The sequence below is a fragment of the Phaethon lepturus genome, unplaced genomic scaffold, assembly GCF_000687285.1.
Source record: "Phaethon lepturus isolate BGI_N335 unplaced genomic scaffold, ASM68728v1 scaffold1189, whole genome shotgun sequence".
Taxonomy (NCBI): Eukaryota; Metazoa; Chordata; class Aves; order Phaethontiformes; family Phaethontidae; genus Phaethon; species Phaethon lepturus.
Genome location: NW_010561009.1, coordinates 57244 through 71075, shown reverse-complemented (window position 1 = coordinate 71075; position 13832 = coordinate 57244). Strand labels below are relative to the sequence as shown.

At 40.3% G+C, this 13832-nt stretch overlaps 1 protein-coding gene across 1 annotated transcript in view; it reads left to right on the top strand.

Annotated features, from left to right (window-relative positions):
- The window catches only part of LOC104626018 (transcription factor SOX-5-like), a gene marked incomplete at its 5' end in the record, with an annotated part of 101096 nt that overhangs the window by 33064 nt on the left and 54200 nt on the right, over window positions 1-13832 (top strand). The window contains 1 exon segment of the mRNA XM_010293827.1: window positions 11851-11997. Coding sequence (XP_010292129.1) covers window positions 11851-11997 — 147 coding nt within the window.

Sequence of the window (13832 nt, the reverse complement as noted above, 5' to 3'; positions counted from 1 at the left end):
CCTACAGGTCTAGTAAGTTTGATCAACCTTTTCTGCAAGCTTTGTCTTCAGTAATACCTACAACACAAACACAGTTTTAGAACAAGAATGTGGGTGAGAGCCAAAGAAAGAGTACACGTGAGCTGGAGCTTTTCACAGTTCTTGTCATGTATTGTGCAGTTAGGGAAAGGGATCACAGTGTGCTGCTGGGAAGGAGAACTGGTGCCCTGTATTGATACCATGACTTCACAACAGGACCTGATAGGATGAGGTAGGACTTCTTAGCTTTCTGGGGGACTTGGGTAATGAGCATGTAAGGCAATGAACATGAACAAATATTACATGAGAGGTAAATGGATTGCTGTTGAACTCTGATAGAACGTACTTGAAAGGTTTTTACAGTACAGAAACCCTTAAACTGCAAAGCTAGCACTGCGGGGCTGACATTCTTCTCCCCCAAAATAATAACCTTGCTCTACTTTCTCCACCTCCAAAAATAAAATAGAATAAAATAAAATAACTGCTGCAGCTGAATAAAGATGCCATGTCACATCCTATTAGTGCTCTCTTCTAAGGAAAAAGGGAAGGGGAAAAAATTCCTTTAGAACTATTCTAGGAATCAATTTGTTTTAGTTTAGCTCTTGGAATAAGTACATTTTCTTCTGCAGCTCGGATGGTCTATCCATCACTGGTCCCTCCTTTTCAATACTGCTCTTCTACCCGAACTTCCTCCTTTATGTGTTCTTTTCAGGGAGGCTTGGCACAAGGGAAGCACTCAAATGCAGTCCTTAGTTCCCCTTTGAGGCACAAATGTCACATTCTTTCGTCTCTACCCAAACTGGAAGAGAGTAGCTGTGGCTCTCTGAGCCTGTGAAAGTGAGCTCTGTTGAAAGTTGCTTATGACGGACTAGAGTTTGTCACTCTGACTCCCGTGTCTTTATCCAGACCCTTTAACCACAAAATACAACTCAGTTCAAAGAGCAAATTAAGCTTTTGAATGAGCTGACTAGATGTCACTGAGCTCCTGTACGCGTCAGATAACCAAGGAACAATGTTAATTTGTACTTCCAAGGACAACGGATACAATTGCATGGTACTCCAGGTTCAGAAATACTCATAATGTCAAGAGGGGAACAGAGCAGAAAGAATATGTTTCTCATTTCACTGTTTGATATCATAATTAACATGTGAAGATATAACTGTAGGGGAGCTTTAGCAAATATACTCAGATAAATATCCAAGTGAAATTTTTTTGACATATTTTGTTGTGTAATTTATTTCTTGTCCCACACACTATCATTTAGTAGTAAGACACTGTTGCTTTTCATAGGTGATTAGTATCCTTCTGCTACCTTTAAGGAGGGACTTCGGTATTTTAGGAGTCTGTTCTTATCACAGCCTGTCACAAAAGAGTTTCTAGAGCAGGGTGAAGCTGTGGTCCACACGTACTACAAAACAGCTATTTCACTACTTTATTCCTGAAGAAGAGGAGGGACAAGTCACTGAGGAATCTTACAGTCATCAAGATATAAGAATCTGATACCGTATCAGGATTCAAGTGAGCAAATCCGTGTTCTGAGCATAAGAAATGCAGTTGACCTTAAATCTTTCTACCATGAGCTCTGCACTTAACTTCAGGAGAAACAAGAATATTCAGATTTGAAGTAATTAATTCAGTATCAGTCCTAAAGCAGGCACAGAGTTTTCCTGACTTAATTCCCTATTGAATACAACGACTTAAAATGCAAACAGAAAATCTCTAAATAAAAACTGGAGAAAGCGTTGCTTAAGGAGATGTGTATAAAATAGTGAAATGCCTTAATTATAGCTCAGCAATCGGAAATATATAGAACCTTATTTACAGTAATTCTGCTGGCAGTGTTTGCTTATTAAGTACTCTAGTCACTTAATGGATAACAATGAATGATTATATACAGTACCAGTCAAGTGAAGCAATGTAATATGAAATAAGTATTTTGTCAAATGGCCACTCATAGAATTTTGTTCTCTCAAATGGGAAATTATACTTACTGGAGTCAGGTGCCCTGAGCTAGTTGCCAAAAATCTGGATATATCAAAAAATAAGCTCTTGGGAAACATACTTGTGGTAAACAAATAGGCAGTAGTGAGTTTTTTTCCTGCAAGAGTATAACGTCTGTGCCACTTTACTGACTTCAGGCTTCTAATTTGCAAAAGCTGTACTGGGACAGAAGTCTCCATGTGGAACCTTCATACAAACACTTCATCTTCATTACAAAACAGTCATCTCTGTTCTTCATTACAGAATAATCAGTGATAAAGGGAATGCAGTTTACAAAACAAGTGCCCTTTCTTTTTAAGCTACACATCCATGTTGTTTTTGGTCTTCTACATCACCCCTGCCCATCTTACTGTAATGCTCCTTACGGAGTACGCTGTCAAAAGTACGTCCTTACTTTAAAGAAATTATTTTTTTTTTCTAACAAAAGAAGTTCTGTTGGCATAAAAATAAATAATAGTAATGCCAGCAAGAATACACTGTATTCTGGTGCTGCACAACAAACTATAGGAATAAATTGTTGCCAGATTATATATATATATTTTTTAAAGTATGTACAATATTAATTACTTTCCTTGAAGAGGACACTGTTCATCTGCAACATTTCTTCCAACAAGCTTTTTCCAGAAGACATTATCAAGTTTCCTCTCCAATATGCATTCCATATAGTCACTCTATTTCAATTACTGTCATATGGTGTGAACATGGTATGTATGAATATGTAGGCCACTTGGGCAGTTTTCCAGTTAAAAACTCTTCATTTGTAAAGAGCAGGCAATCTTAAACACACAGTTTACAATGATATTTTATCACCAAAACTAACAGATCTTATTAGCCTTTGATAGGAAGTGTCTATTGATAAGTTCCTACAGTTACATCCTGTAGAAGGATTGTCTTCTTTTTAAGGCACGGGACAAAGGAGCCATGAGGTCTAGGCTCTAATCAGGAGTTTCCTACAGTCTTCCTGTGTCACCAGGAACAGTCTGTTGATGTCTGATTCTCACCTTGCTGATACTTGAATAGCATTTATCCATTGTCAGAATTAAATACTGCTTTTCAAGGAAAACTGAATTTATTAACATTTGTGGAGTGTTATGGTAGTGTCTTTCCCATAGAAGCTACTATAAATACAAATATAGCTGTATTTCAGCTAAAATTATTGTCCTATCCATCGAAATTACATTAGTTTCTAACAAAATTCAGAGCTACCATAAATTGTACCTACATTTTTTACTTTATCCACTGTTTTACAAGCAAAGCAAGCATTGTTTTGAATGTACTGCAGTGATGATAGAAGTCTTTATTACTTCTAATGCAGACTTAAGCTCATTCAGTTTTTCAGTGACCTGGACTCCAGCCTTGTTTCTGGATGCCAAGGATCCCCAGTTGGTCATACCATGGAAGTTCCAAAAGAGAGAAGAACTAGTGCATTCAGCCTGGCACGGGCAAAGCGTCCTGTGACTACAGTGAGATTATTCTCAGGAATAAGGGCTGCAGGCCTGGAACCCTAGAGATCAGCTACCAGAATCATATTTTATGGAGACTTGTGGTTACTGATTCTAAAACTGATGTTTTTCTAATATGAGAGAAATGGTGGTTACAAGGCTGTGCTTGTAACTTGCATGCAAGAAGTGTATAAATGAAGCCTTGTTCTGTTTGTGAATGCTTTACAGTTTTTGCTAATGAGAACTTGTTTTTCTTAATGTTTCTTTCTAAGTCTCAGGATTTTTAAGGCTAGAGAGACTATTAGATTGTCTAGTCTGACAAAACAAGATGTAAAATATTACTGGGCACAGTAAACTATTTGATTAAAGTTCATCTTCCAGAAACACATCTGATCTTGACTGAAACATCAGGAGTCAACATACACACCATTTCTCTAGGCAGTTCCTCCATGTGTTACCAGTGCTCTCTGATTAAAAGGAGCATATAACTTATCTATTAATTTTCCCAGTCTTAACTTTCAAATATTTATTATTGTTCCCCGATTCATGATTTACTTACCTGTCTTCCTTCCTTATGCTAAATGCAGACCAAATCTAGGATGGGAGTTTTCAAAGGAAGTTAGCTGGTTTCTGTGGCCGCAGGAAAGAACAGTGTAGCTTTTCAACACCTAGCGTATCTTCTCTAGTCTCTGTGTGGTCCACAATTCTGGGACAAATTCATCCAGCTTGCTATTTCTTACTTGGTGAATAAAGGAAACACTAGTTCAGGCAAGGTCCCCTGCCAGAAATGGTTTGGGGACAGATGCAGATGCATTCCTCAGCACTGGGAGCCAGGGCAATTTCTTTTTCAAATTGGGTGTGATAAAGACATATGGTAGGTAGAACAGTAATAGTTGTCCAACTCTGTTCAGAATTCTAAAGAATAAAATAAAAGAAAACCAAAATAAACCAAAACACTCTTAAGTGCATCTCAGGATCTTGAGCTGTATTGTTCTTATCTGAAATTAGCCCAAAGTGAAAGCTAGCAAAGCACTGAAGCTGAATAAAATTCAATTTGCAGTGGGTTCTTCGAGCAGGGTTTTAAAGGAGCTTATTGAATTTGTGTTCACACATTATCTTTGTTTTCTGAAAATCTCCCAGTTGGTGCAAACAAATGGCACTTTAAAGCCTTCGCTGAAGTTTTGAATGTACAAATTAATGTGTCCCTTTGAAATGTTTGACTAACAATCTTTGAAAGAAACTCAGACACAGAAAAGATGAAAATCTGGCATTTGTACCTTTCAGGTATATAATGAAGAGCTAAATGAAGAACTTTTTTCATAGAACATCTGGAAAGCATTGCTACCAACCACTGATGAGTGCGGCCTTAATTCTAATTTCTGTAGTTTTCTAATTATCTATGTTGCTGCTACCTTTAAAAACCTGTCTTACAGTAGCATGTGTGTCAAGTGTTTGTTTTAAGTGAACTCCTTTTTATTTCTAAAGCCTTGTGGCCTTTTTTTAAATAAAAAACCACCTGAACAGATCCAAAATAAATTCTTTCTGCCATAATCAAACACTTTGCATGCCTTATATAAGCATAAAATTTGAGGTAAAGAAAATGAAATTCATGTATTCTGAATGAGAGAAGCTCAATTTATATCATTTTTCCCCCCAGATTATGCAAAAATCAAAGAACAGGGCCATTCATGTGTATAGTTTTAATGATGGCTCTCAGAATGACAAAGAAATTGAAGTGTTGGGTCGGTCAACAGTTCAAACATTTAAGCACAGTGGTTTGTAAATTCATCGCTGTGGTAACTCCATGGAAAAACTAGTTTATATCAGAAACAAATTTATTGCGGTAACTGATTCAGTTTCCAGTACCATGTGTCTCTATCTCTCTGTGTTTTTTTAATAACAGCTCTTAATCTCTACTGTTCACTAGTAAAAATATTTTTATAAGAGATAATACTGCAATCCAATGCCTATAGGTGCTTGAATCAACGATCTCTGCCTATGTAATTGCTAACACTTTGTTCAACCCTTTTTCAAATTGCTATTAAATCTCATTCTCATTTTCTGTATTAATAGAACAAGAATTCATTTTTAGTGTACCCTCAAAGCAGTAATGAGCATTGTTAACATGTAACAACAATGCCCAAGGGGAAAGTTTTCAAAGCCAGTCTAACCTTAAGGCTTTGCTATCGATGTACTACAGAGTTATCAAGCCAAAAGCTGTTAGAGCTAGTCCATTTGGAGAGTTCAGATGAATATTTCTGCTTATTATATTGGAAGAATTATAAATGCTTTAGGTGGTGACCTAGGGAGAAGGGAGAATTTTTGTTTAATAGCTTAAGAACAGAGTGGCAACATTATAAAAATAACTATACCTCCAGCTCATTTTAAAGTATATCATATTGTGCTTTTGTTCTGATTTTACTTCCATACAGATTTTCATGAGAGTTTAATGAGAAAACATTAACAAGATATGCAATATTGCACATGGGCAGGGAAGCCGATACATAGTTATTTAGTTATAAACAAACAATAGATGTTACTTTTTAATTGCTTTTTCAGAAGGCCAGTTCTGCCTTCTTGAAGAAGTATTATCTATCTTATTAAATGCAGAATATTACCCTTATTTTATTTATTATGTATAGCAAAGTTAAACTTGTCTAAAGCAATAGTACTTCACTGATTTCCACTGAATGCCTTGGTCACAATAAACCAGTCAAGACCCTAGAGATTGAAAGTCCTGTGTGAGTTGTAGTGCAGCAAAGTTGCCTCCTTGAATGCTAGAATTGGAGATTGAGCCTTTAGGTTAGCTGCAAGTAGCAGGAGTGGCTTGAGGAGTCTCTGTTTGGGGTACATACTAAGAGGCTCAAGGACAGTGTATTACAGCAGTGATACAGAATAAAATTGTTTTCATTGCACTTTCTGAGGCCTTGGTGTCATTACTGTGAAAAGCATAAAGGTGCATTTTAGATGATGGTTGAGTCTTTCAACAGAGACACTGTTCCAAAATCTGAAACTTTATTGGGGAAGCAGGGGTAGAAACGTTCTTTTGTTTAAGGTCAGTTTGTCTATGAAACGAATGCATAAATTGTTGTCATTTAGCCGTCGTGATTCACAGCACGTGGTCACACTATTGCGCTTTCCTTGGGTATAAGCTAAAGGTCATCATGTCCTAAAACGATTAAATATGAACAGACAAGTTCAAGAACGTCAAAGCTTAAAAATACTCATAGTCGCTAAGAAATGTGCTACATGTATGTTTATGTCCATTTTTTGAAATGGGGGAGAATATAGGAGCAATCTTACTGGTTAAATAGGATTCAGGCCCTTGCAATTTCATGAGCTACATGTTCTTCACTTTGGAGCTGGGCCTGATGTTGCTTTCCAGGAGAATACTTGGTTTGTGTTGCAGGAAGGGACTTTTTAGAGGGTACTCTAACAAGGGACCTCTTATAAAATTTTATTTAATGTTTGTTTTTAATTCTCAAAATTAATTAAAGAGAGGTGAGATGTTGAATCTGATAGCAGGAGGACATAAGTTTCTACAAAGCATGAATGAAGGCTTTATAGGTTTTCTTCCACGCCTCCTTCCAGATTACTCCACACTATACTGTATGCTTCACTGACTTGTAAGAGATGTCTCTTGAGGTATATCTGTCCCTGAACTGAGAATAAGGCCTGTATTTGAAATTCCATATATTCCATTTATCACCTAAAAATATGGCTTTCCTCTGGGCTGTTGTGTACAGAAATTCATTCCCCATGCTTATTTGGTCATCGTCAGCTTTGTATGCTTGTCAAAAAGGTGGTTGATGACAATACTGGAGGGAGGAACTATCAGTTCAACCACATTTCTCAGTGACCACTGAACAGGTTTAAAATGGTTCAGATTCTTGGACACCATGTTGTACATGTATTTGATATAGTTTAGTGCTTGTGATTCAGTCTTTGAACCTCAACAGAAGGCTGAGAGCTATGTTTGAGGTAGAAATTTCCCACTCTTTTCAGGGTAAGGATTCTGTTTGAAGTCTTCACCAATTTCCAGGAGGCTCTGTCCTCAACAGGCTGTCCCTGTATGGCCTGTCAATGATCTCCAGTTGGTTCAGGACTGCTAAGTGTCCAAACTGACTTTGTTATTTTTACGTTTACTTGTGGACTAGACATACTTTCTGATATCTAATCTATAGATTTGCAGCAAGCTTGAACCTTTCCTGCTCAACAGCTGGTCTACTTTATTTTGTTTTTTTCCCATAGTTACCTCAATTTGTTTTGTCATTTTTTCAATAGGGAGAAAAAGAAAGGGAAAAGCTTTCCGTAGATCTGCTCTGTCATCACCAGAGTCCAATTATGTTTGAGTTGTTTCCTAACCATGTATCCTATTTCTTAAACAACTGTTGCCCTTCTGGTAATATTAATTCATACATAAAGCTGGCTTGGTTTTCCTTGAACTGCCTGTTACAGTTCTTTTCTGGTTCACACAGGCCCTTGTTCCTTTCTCCCTGCTGGATTTAGTTGTCTTTTGAAAGAATGAATAGATATGAACTTCAACCGATAAATACATGCATTTGAATCTGTGACTGATTTGTCGCTGGATTGTTTTTGATGACTTTTATCTGTGGTTGATTTGCATCTATTTGGCTCAGACTCACTGGGGGTAACACATAGAATAAATGAATAAATAGATTTGAGGAAGAAGCAGGCAGAGAATGGATGGATGAATGAATGGATGATAGGGAAGGAGAGTGAGACTAAACAGAAATGGATGGATAAATGGTGATTATGATGTACAGAAAAATAAGGAACAAGCAGTGTTCAAAGTAGAGAAAAGAAATAAAAAGGATGCAAAACTGAAAAGAATAGGAAGTCTGAAAAGAATAGAAAGAGTGAAAAAGAAATAAGTAAGAACTTGGTGCCTGATTACACCTAAAGGAGCAGAAATGGGATATTTTTAATTATGTGAAAGGGCTAGGATTGTGCACCAGTGAAGGGAAGGGTTTGTACAAGGAACCATGGGACAATGGTAGAATCATAGACTCATACAATAGTTTGGGTTGGAAGGGACCTTTAAAGGTCATCTACTCCAACGCCCCTGCAATAAGCAGGGACATCTTCAACTAGATCAGGTTGCTCAGAGTCCCGTCCAACCTGTTTGGATGTTTCCAGGGATGGAGCATCTACCACCTCTCTGGGCAACCTGTGCCAGTGTTTCACCACCCTCATTGTGAAAAATTTCTTCCTTATAGTTAGTCTAACTCTACTCTCTATTAGTTTAAAACCCCTTGTCCTGTCGCTACAGGTCCTGATAAAAAGTCTGTCCCCATCTTTCTTAGAAGCCCTCTTCTAAGTGCTGAACAGCTGCTATAAGGTCTCGCCAGAGACTTCTCTCCTCCAGGCTGAATAACCCCAACGTTCTCAGCCTTTCCTCATAGGAGAGACGTTCCATCCCTCTGATCATTTTTGTGGCCCTCCTCTGGACCCTCTCCAGCAGGTCCATGTCTTTGCTGTGCTGAGGGCACCAGAGCTGGATGCAGTACTTCAGGTGGGGTCTCACTGGAGCGGAGTGGAGGAGCAGAATCACCTCCCTCAACCTGCTGGCCACACTTCTTTTGATGCAGCCCAGGATAACAGTTGGTCTCCTTATCTGGGAGCGCACATTGCCAGCTCATGTCCAGCTTTTCATCCACCAGTACCCCCAAGTCCTTCTCTTCAGGACTGCTCTTGATCCCTTCATCCCCCAGCCTGTACTGTTTACGGGGGATTGCCCTGACCCAGATGCAGGACCCTGCACTTAGCCTTGTTGAACCTCATGAGGTTCACACAGGCACCCCCCAGCCTGGACTGATACCAGAGGTTGCCCCGACCCAGGTGCAGGACCCTGCACTTGGCCTTGTTGAACCTCCTGAGGTTGAAATGGGTCCATGCCTCGAGCTTCACCAAGTCCCTCTGGATGGCATCCCATCCCTCAGGCATGTCAGCTGGACCACTCAGCTTGGTGTCATTGGCAAACTTGCTGAGGGTGCACTCGATCCCACTGTCTATGTCATTGATGAAGGTATTAGAGTACTGGTCCCAATAAGGACCCCTGAGGGACACCACTCATCTCTGACCTCCATCTGGACATTGAGCCATTGACCACTACCCTCTGGCTGTGATCATCCAACCAATATCCACTGAACAGCCTACCCATCAAACGAGTACCATCTGTATCACCTCAATTTAGAGAGAAGGATGTTGTGGTGGACTGTGTCTAAGGCCTTAACAGAAGTCCAGATAGATGTCATTCGTAGCTCTTCCCTTGTCCACTGATGTGGTCGCTCCATCATAGAAGGCCACTAGGTTGGTCAGGCAGGACTTGCCCTTGGTGAAGCCATGCTGGCTGTGTCAAATCACCTCCCTGTCCTCCATGTGCCTTAGCACAGCTTCTAGGAGGATCTGTTCCATCATCTTCCCAGGCACAGAGGTGAGGCTGACAGGTTGGTAGTTCCCAGGGTCTTCCCTTCTACCCTTTTTAAATACGAGTGCAATGTTTCCCTTTTTCCAGTCTCCAGGGTCTTCACCCTACTGTCAGGACTTTTCAAATATTGTGGAGAGTGGCTTGGCAACCACATCAGCCAGTTCCCTCAGGACTCTGGGATGCATCTCGTCAGGTCCCATAGACTTGTGTATATTTAGGTTCCTCAAGTGGTCTTGAACCTGATCTTCTCTTACAGTGGGGGGACTTTGCTCTTCCAGTCCCCGTCTTGTGGTCCATCCACTCGAGAGGTGTGGGAAGAGAAACTGCCAGTGAAGACTGAGCCAAAGAAGACACTGAGTACCTCAACCTTCTTCTCATCCATTGTTACTAGTCTGCCAGTCTTGCTCATCAAGGGGGGTGGGGTGTACACAATGTCCAGGGTTGGGATGATGTACACTCACTTCTCATTTCTTCACCCTAATGAGTTGTCCGAGACTCAGAGCAGAAAATCTTGCCCATTTGATCAAGTTAAGTGTTTGCTACAGGGCTTATGTACTCTGAACTCACTCTATCAGTGCCTCTCTACCTTTTGCACAGCTCCATGTGGAATACTCCTGTAATGAATCCTCACTTTCCTCTTTCAAACTTACTGGTTTGGGTAAGCATTTCTTTGTACCCTCCAATCTGACCTTTGTTCTTTTATCAGCATATACAATGAACTAAAAAACAACAGCAAAACAACCAAGCTCCACTAACAAGACTTAAGAGTAGTCATATTGAAGCCTCCTTATTTTCTCAGATCCACTTCCATGTTCCTGCATGTTATCTCTTGTCACATTGCATCTCGGAAGCTCTGGTAGCACCTGCAGGCAGAGAGCACCAACGTTCAGTGTTACACATGTACTGCACAGCACAAATAATACATAGCAGGAGTCTTTGAAAGGGATACTGTGATCGAGGAGGGAAAACCTTTGTTACTACATTTACTGCTGTCTCAGGCATCTGACTTCTATTTGACTTCACCTGAATTCCTTTCTATTCACAAAGCAGCAAAAATTGTTGCTTCCCCTGCCCACCATGTTTATTTTCTCTACTTTTTATTTGGACATCAGGAGAGCTTCCAGGCAGTGCCAGTTTGCCTGTTTTCTCTCTGCTTTTGACCTCTGTCCATCATTACTGTGGCGCTTAACTTTAAAGAGATGACTGTGATTTTAAGAATTTACATGCTAATAATCAAATATGTGTTTAAAGTGCCATATTGGTTTAGTTTTGAAGAGAAAAATATTCCCACTATGTATCTGCTTTGCATCTGTCATGGAAAGGGTTCTTAGTCTTTATTGGAATTTCTAGGTGTTAATGAACAGTACATTACCATCGATATGTACGTATTTGTATTGGCTGTAGTGGTTTCCCAGAGCCCAACTGAGAGTGGATCTCACAGTAAGTGCTAAACAAAGTTTTGACATTCCCTGTCCCAAACACCTTACAGCCTGTGCAAACAAGACAAACACAGCATGTAAGAAAGAAACGTAAAATGGTAGCACAGAGACCATCATATCAAACATGATGTGAATTTCACAGGGGTCGATGCATATTATTGTTGGAGATGCTGTTATGCCTAAGTCATCTCAGGAAAAGAAAGATTGCCCAGTGACTCAGGCAAACCATGAAGATTAGCTTTTGTTCCTTGTTTTGAATCCCTGGACACACAGGGAAGCTGGGACATTTCTCATGGTGACGTCTGTCATTCGTCCCCAGAGGAATGAGTCACAAAAGTTGAGATGACAATTTTTGAATATACCAGTGTGCTAAGTAAAAATACCCATCAGAAGGAAAATATATCATCTGCAGTAGGAGAAGTTTTGGGGAAAGTATATATTTATTGATGATGTCTCTCTTCTCTACCCTCCCCTCCCCTTTTTTGTTTGTTTTTACAGCAGTTGTATGCTGCCCAACTTGCTGCGATGCAAGTCTCTCCGGGAGGCAAGATACCTGGCATACCCCAAGGTAACCTTGGTGCTGCTGTATCCCCTACCAGCATCCATGCAGACAAGAGCACAAACAGCCCTCCGCCCAAAAGCAAGGTACTGTACCAGGCCCTGCAGCATTGTGTTTCTGACAATGTGGGTACTTGCATGTGGGTTGGTTTTTTTCTGAAGGGTGTCTGTGTGCCTCTCAGTTGCAGGTAGCTTTGTTCTCAGGATGGCCTCCTAAAATAGGAGAATATTTGTAGTGCTATTTTTCCGGTGGGAGGACACCAGCACAGTAACACCAAACAAGCCTTCATACATGATGTCAGTAACAGACACCACCTCAGCTGAGATCCCATGGTTTCCCTTGCAGTGTCCTAGCTATCACACTGCTGTTTCTCCCATCTTCAGTAACAGGTGGCAGGCTGAGGTGACCAGCTCCTGTTCCAGCACACAACTGTGATTTCCTTTCAGAATGCTAAACTGGAGTCAGGCTAGCAGTATGTCAACAAGAGATGGGAAGATGTGGGGCATCTCAGCTGTGGTCAGATCCTGTCCTGGGGTTCAGCGGGAGTTTGTGGAGGAACAGGTCTCCAAAGCAATGTCTGTTGTGTCATAGAACAGGGCTGGTATCTGTCCATCAAGCCGATGGGCTCTGATGAGTAATCTTGGTCATATTGGTCAAATGGTCTCACTCATTTAAGAGGTCAAGTTAGCAGCTTGCAGTCACATCTGTATAACACTGCCAGTGTGTGACTAGTTATACCCAGAAAAAAGACACGGAATATATCCAGTGGAAGAAGATGAGCTCAGTGTATGCGACGGCTGAGCAAAAGTAGCAGGTCAAAATTGAATGGCACATCTTGGGTGTTGCAAAATAACTAGGAAGAATTTAGGTAAGGAATGCAGGGAAAAATCAGTCCCATTTAGGTGACAGCAAGAGCTTGACAAAAAAGTGTCCTTTCTTTCTGTTAGTGTCCTCTAGCGTGCTGTCCATGTCCTTTATCATGTCAGAAAAGATTCTTTGAATTGACAGTAGTGTGTTGTTTTTACCCTAACAGTAAAGCAGCACAGATTAGAAATAACTAGACAAATAAATAAGACCATTGTCAGCTCAGTGAGATACACGTTCAAAGAATAAAATAGATGATGTGGAACCAGTAGCTGTTGTGTTAATGAATCAAGCTCTGGGTCTATGTTTTTTTTCCTTCTCTCCTCAGTGCAGACTTTCTGACTTCCCAAAGTTTATCCTTGGCTTGGCCCCTTCTTTTATATATTATAGAGTGAGGAATCACAAAGCCATGCAGTGCTTGGTCATAGTTTTTTTGGTTGGTTGGTGTTTTTTTTTTCTTTCCCCAAAAAAGTCATGTCTATGGTTAACAAGAGATATTTGTGCATTTTACAAGGGGTTTTTGTGTGTGGCTAGCAGCTTGCTAGATCCACTACACTTAAAATCCCGGTGTTGTTTTTGGATCTCTCATGCACAGGCAGAATGTCTGATGAGAACTAAGAGGTCACGGTATTTATTTTGTGGCAATTGTGGAATTAGAAGGCCTGCCGAATCTACTGGTAACATCAAGTATAACCCTCTTACTGGCAGCTGTCAAGATCGGCTCTGTTCTCCCTTGTGTTTTTATTGCGTTTTCATATTTGTAGGTGTTCCAGTGCCTTTGGCTTGCAGTTCTGTAGGACACAAACAAAACTTATTTGCAAATTGCAAATTGAAAAAAAAAAAAAAGCGCCAAAAAAAGTGGGCCACAAGGAAAGGAAGGGGGCTCCAAAAGGCTGTAAAATTGTGCAGCGTGAGCCCTGTGATGCATGCTGTTTTCAATCTGCTGTGTGCCAGTTGGAGGCTCAGAGAGAGAGCGAGAGAAAGAGAAAGGATAATGCTGAGAAATGATAGAGTGGCTGTGACCTCCAAGCTCAGCCTGGAAATCCAAGACATTGAT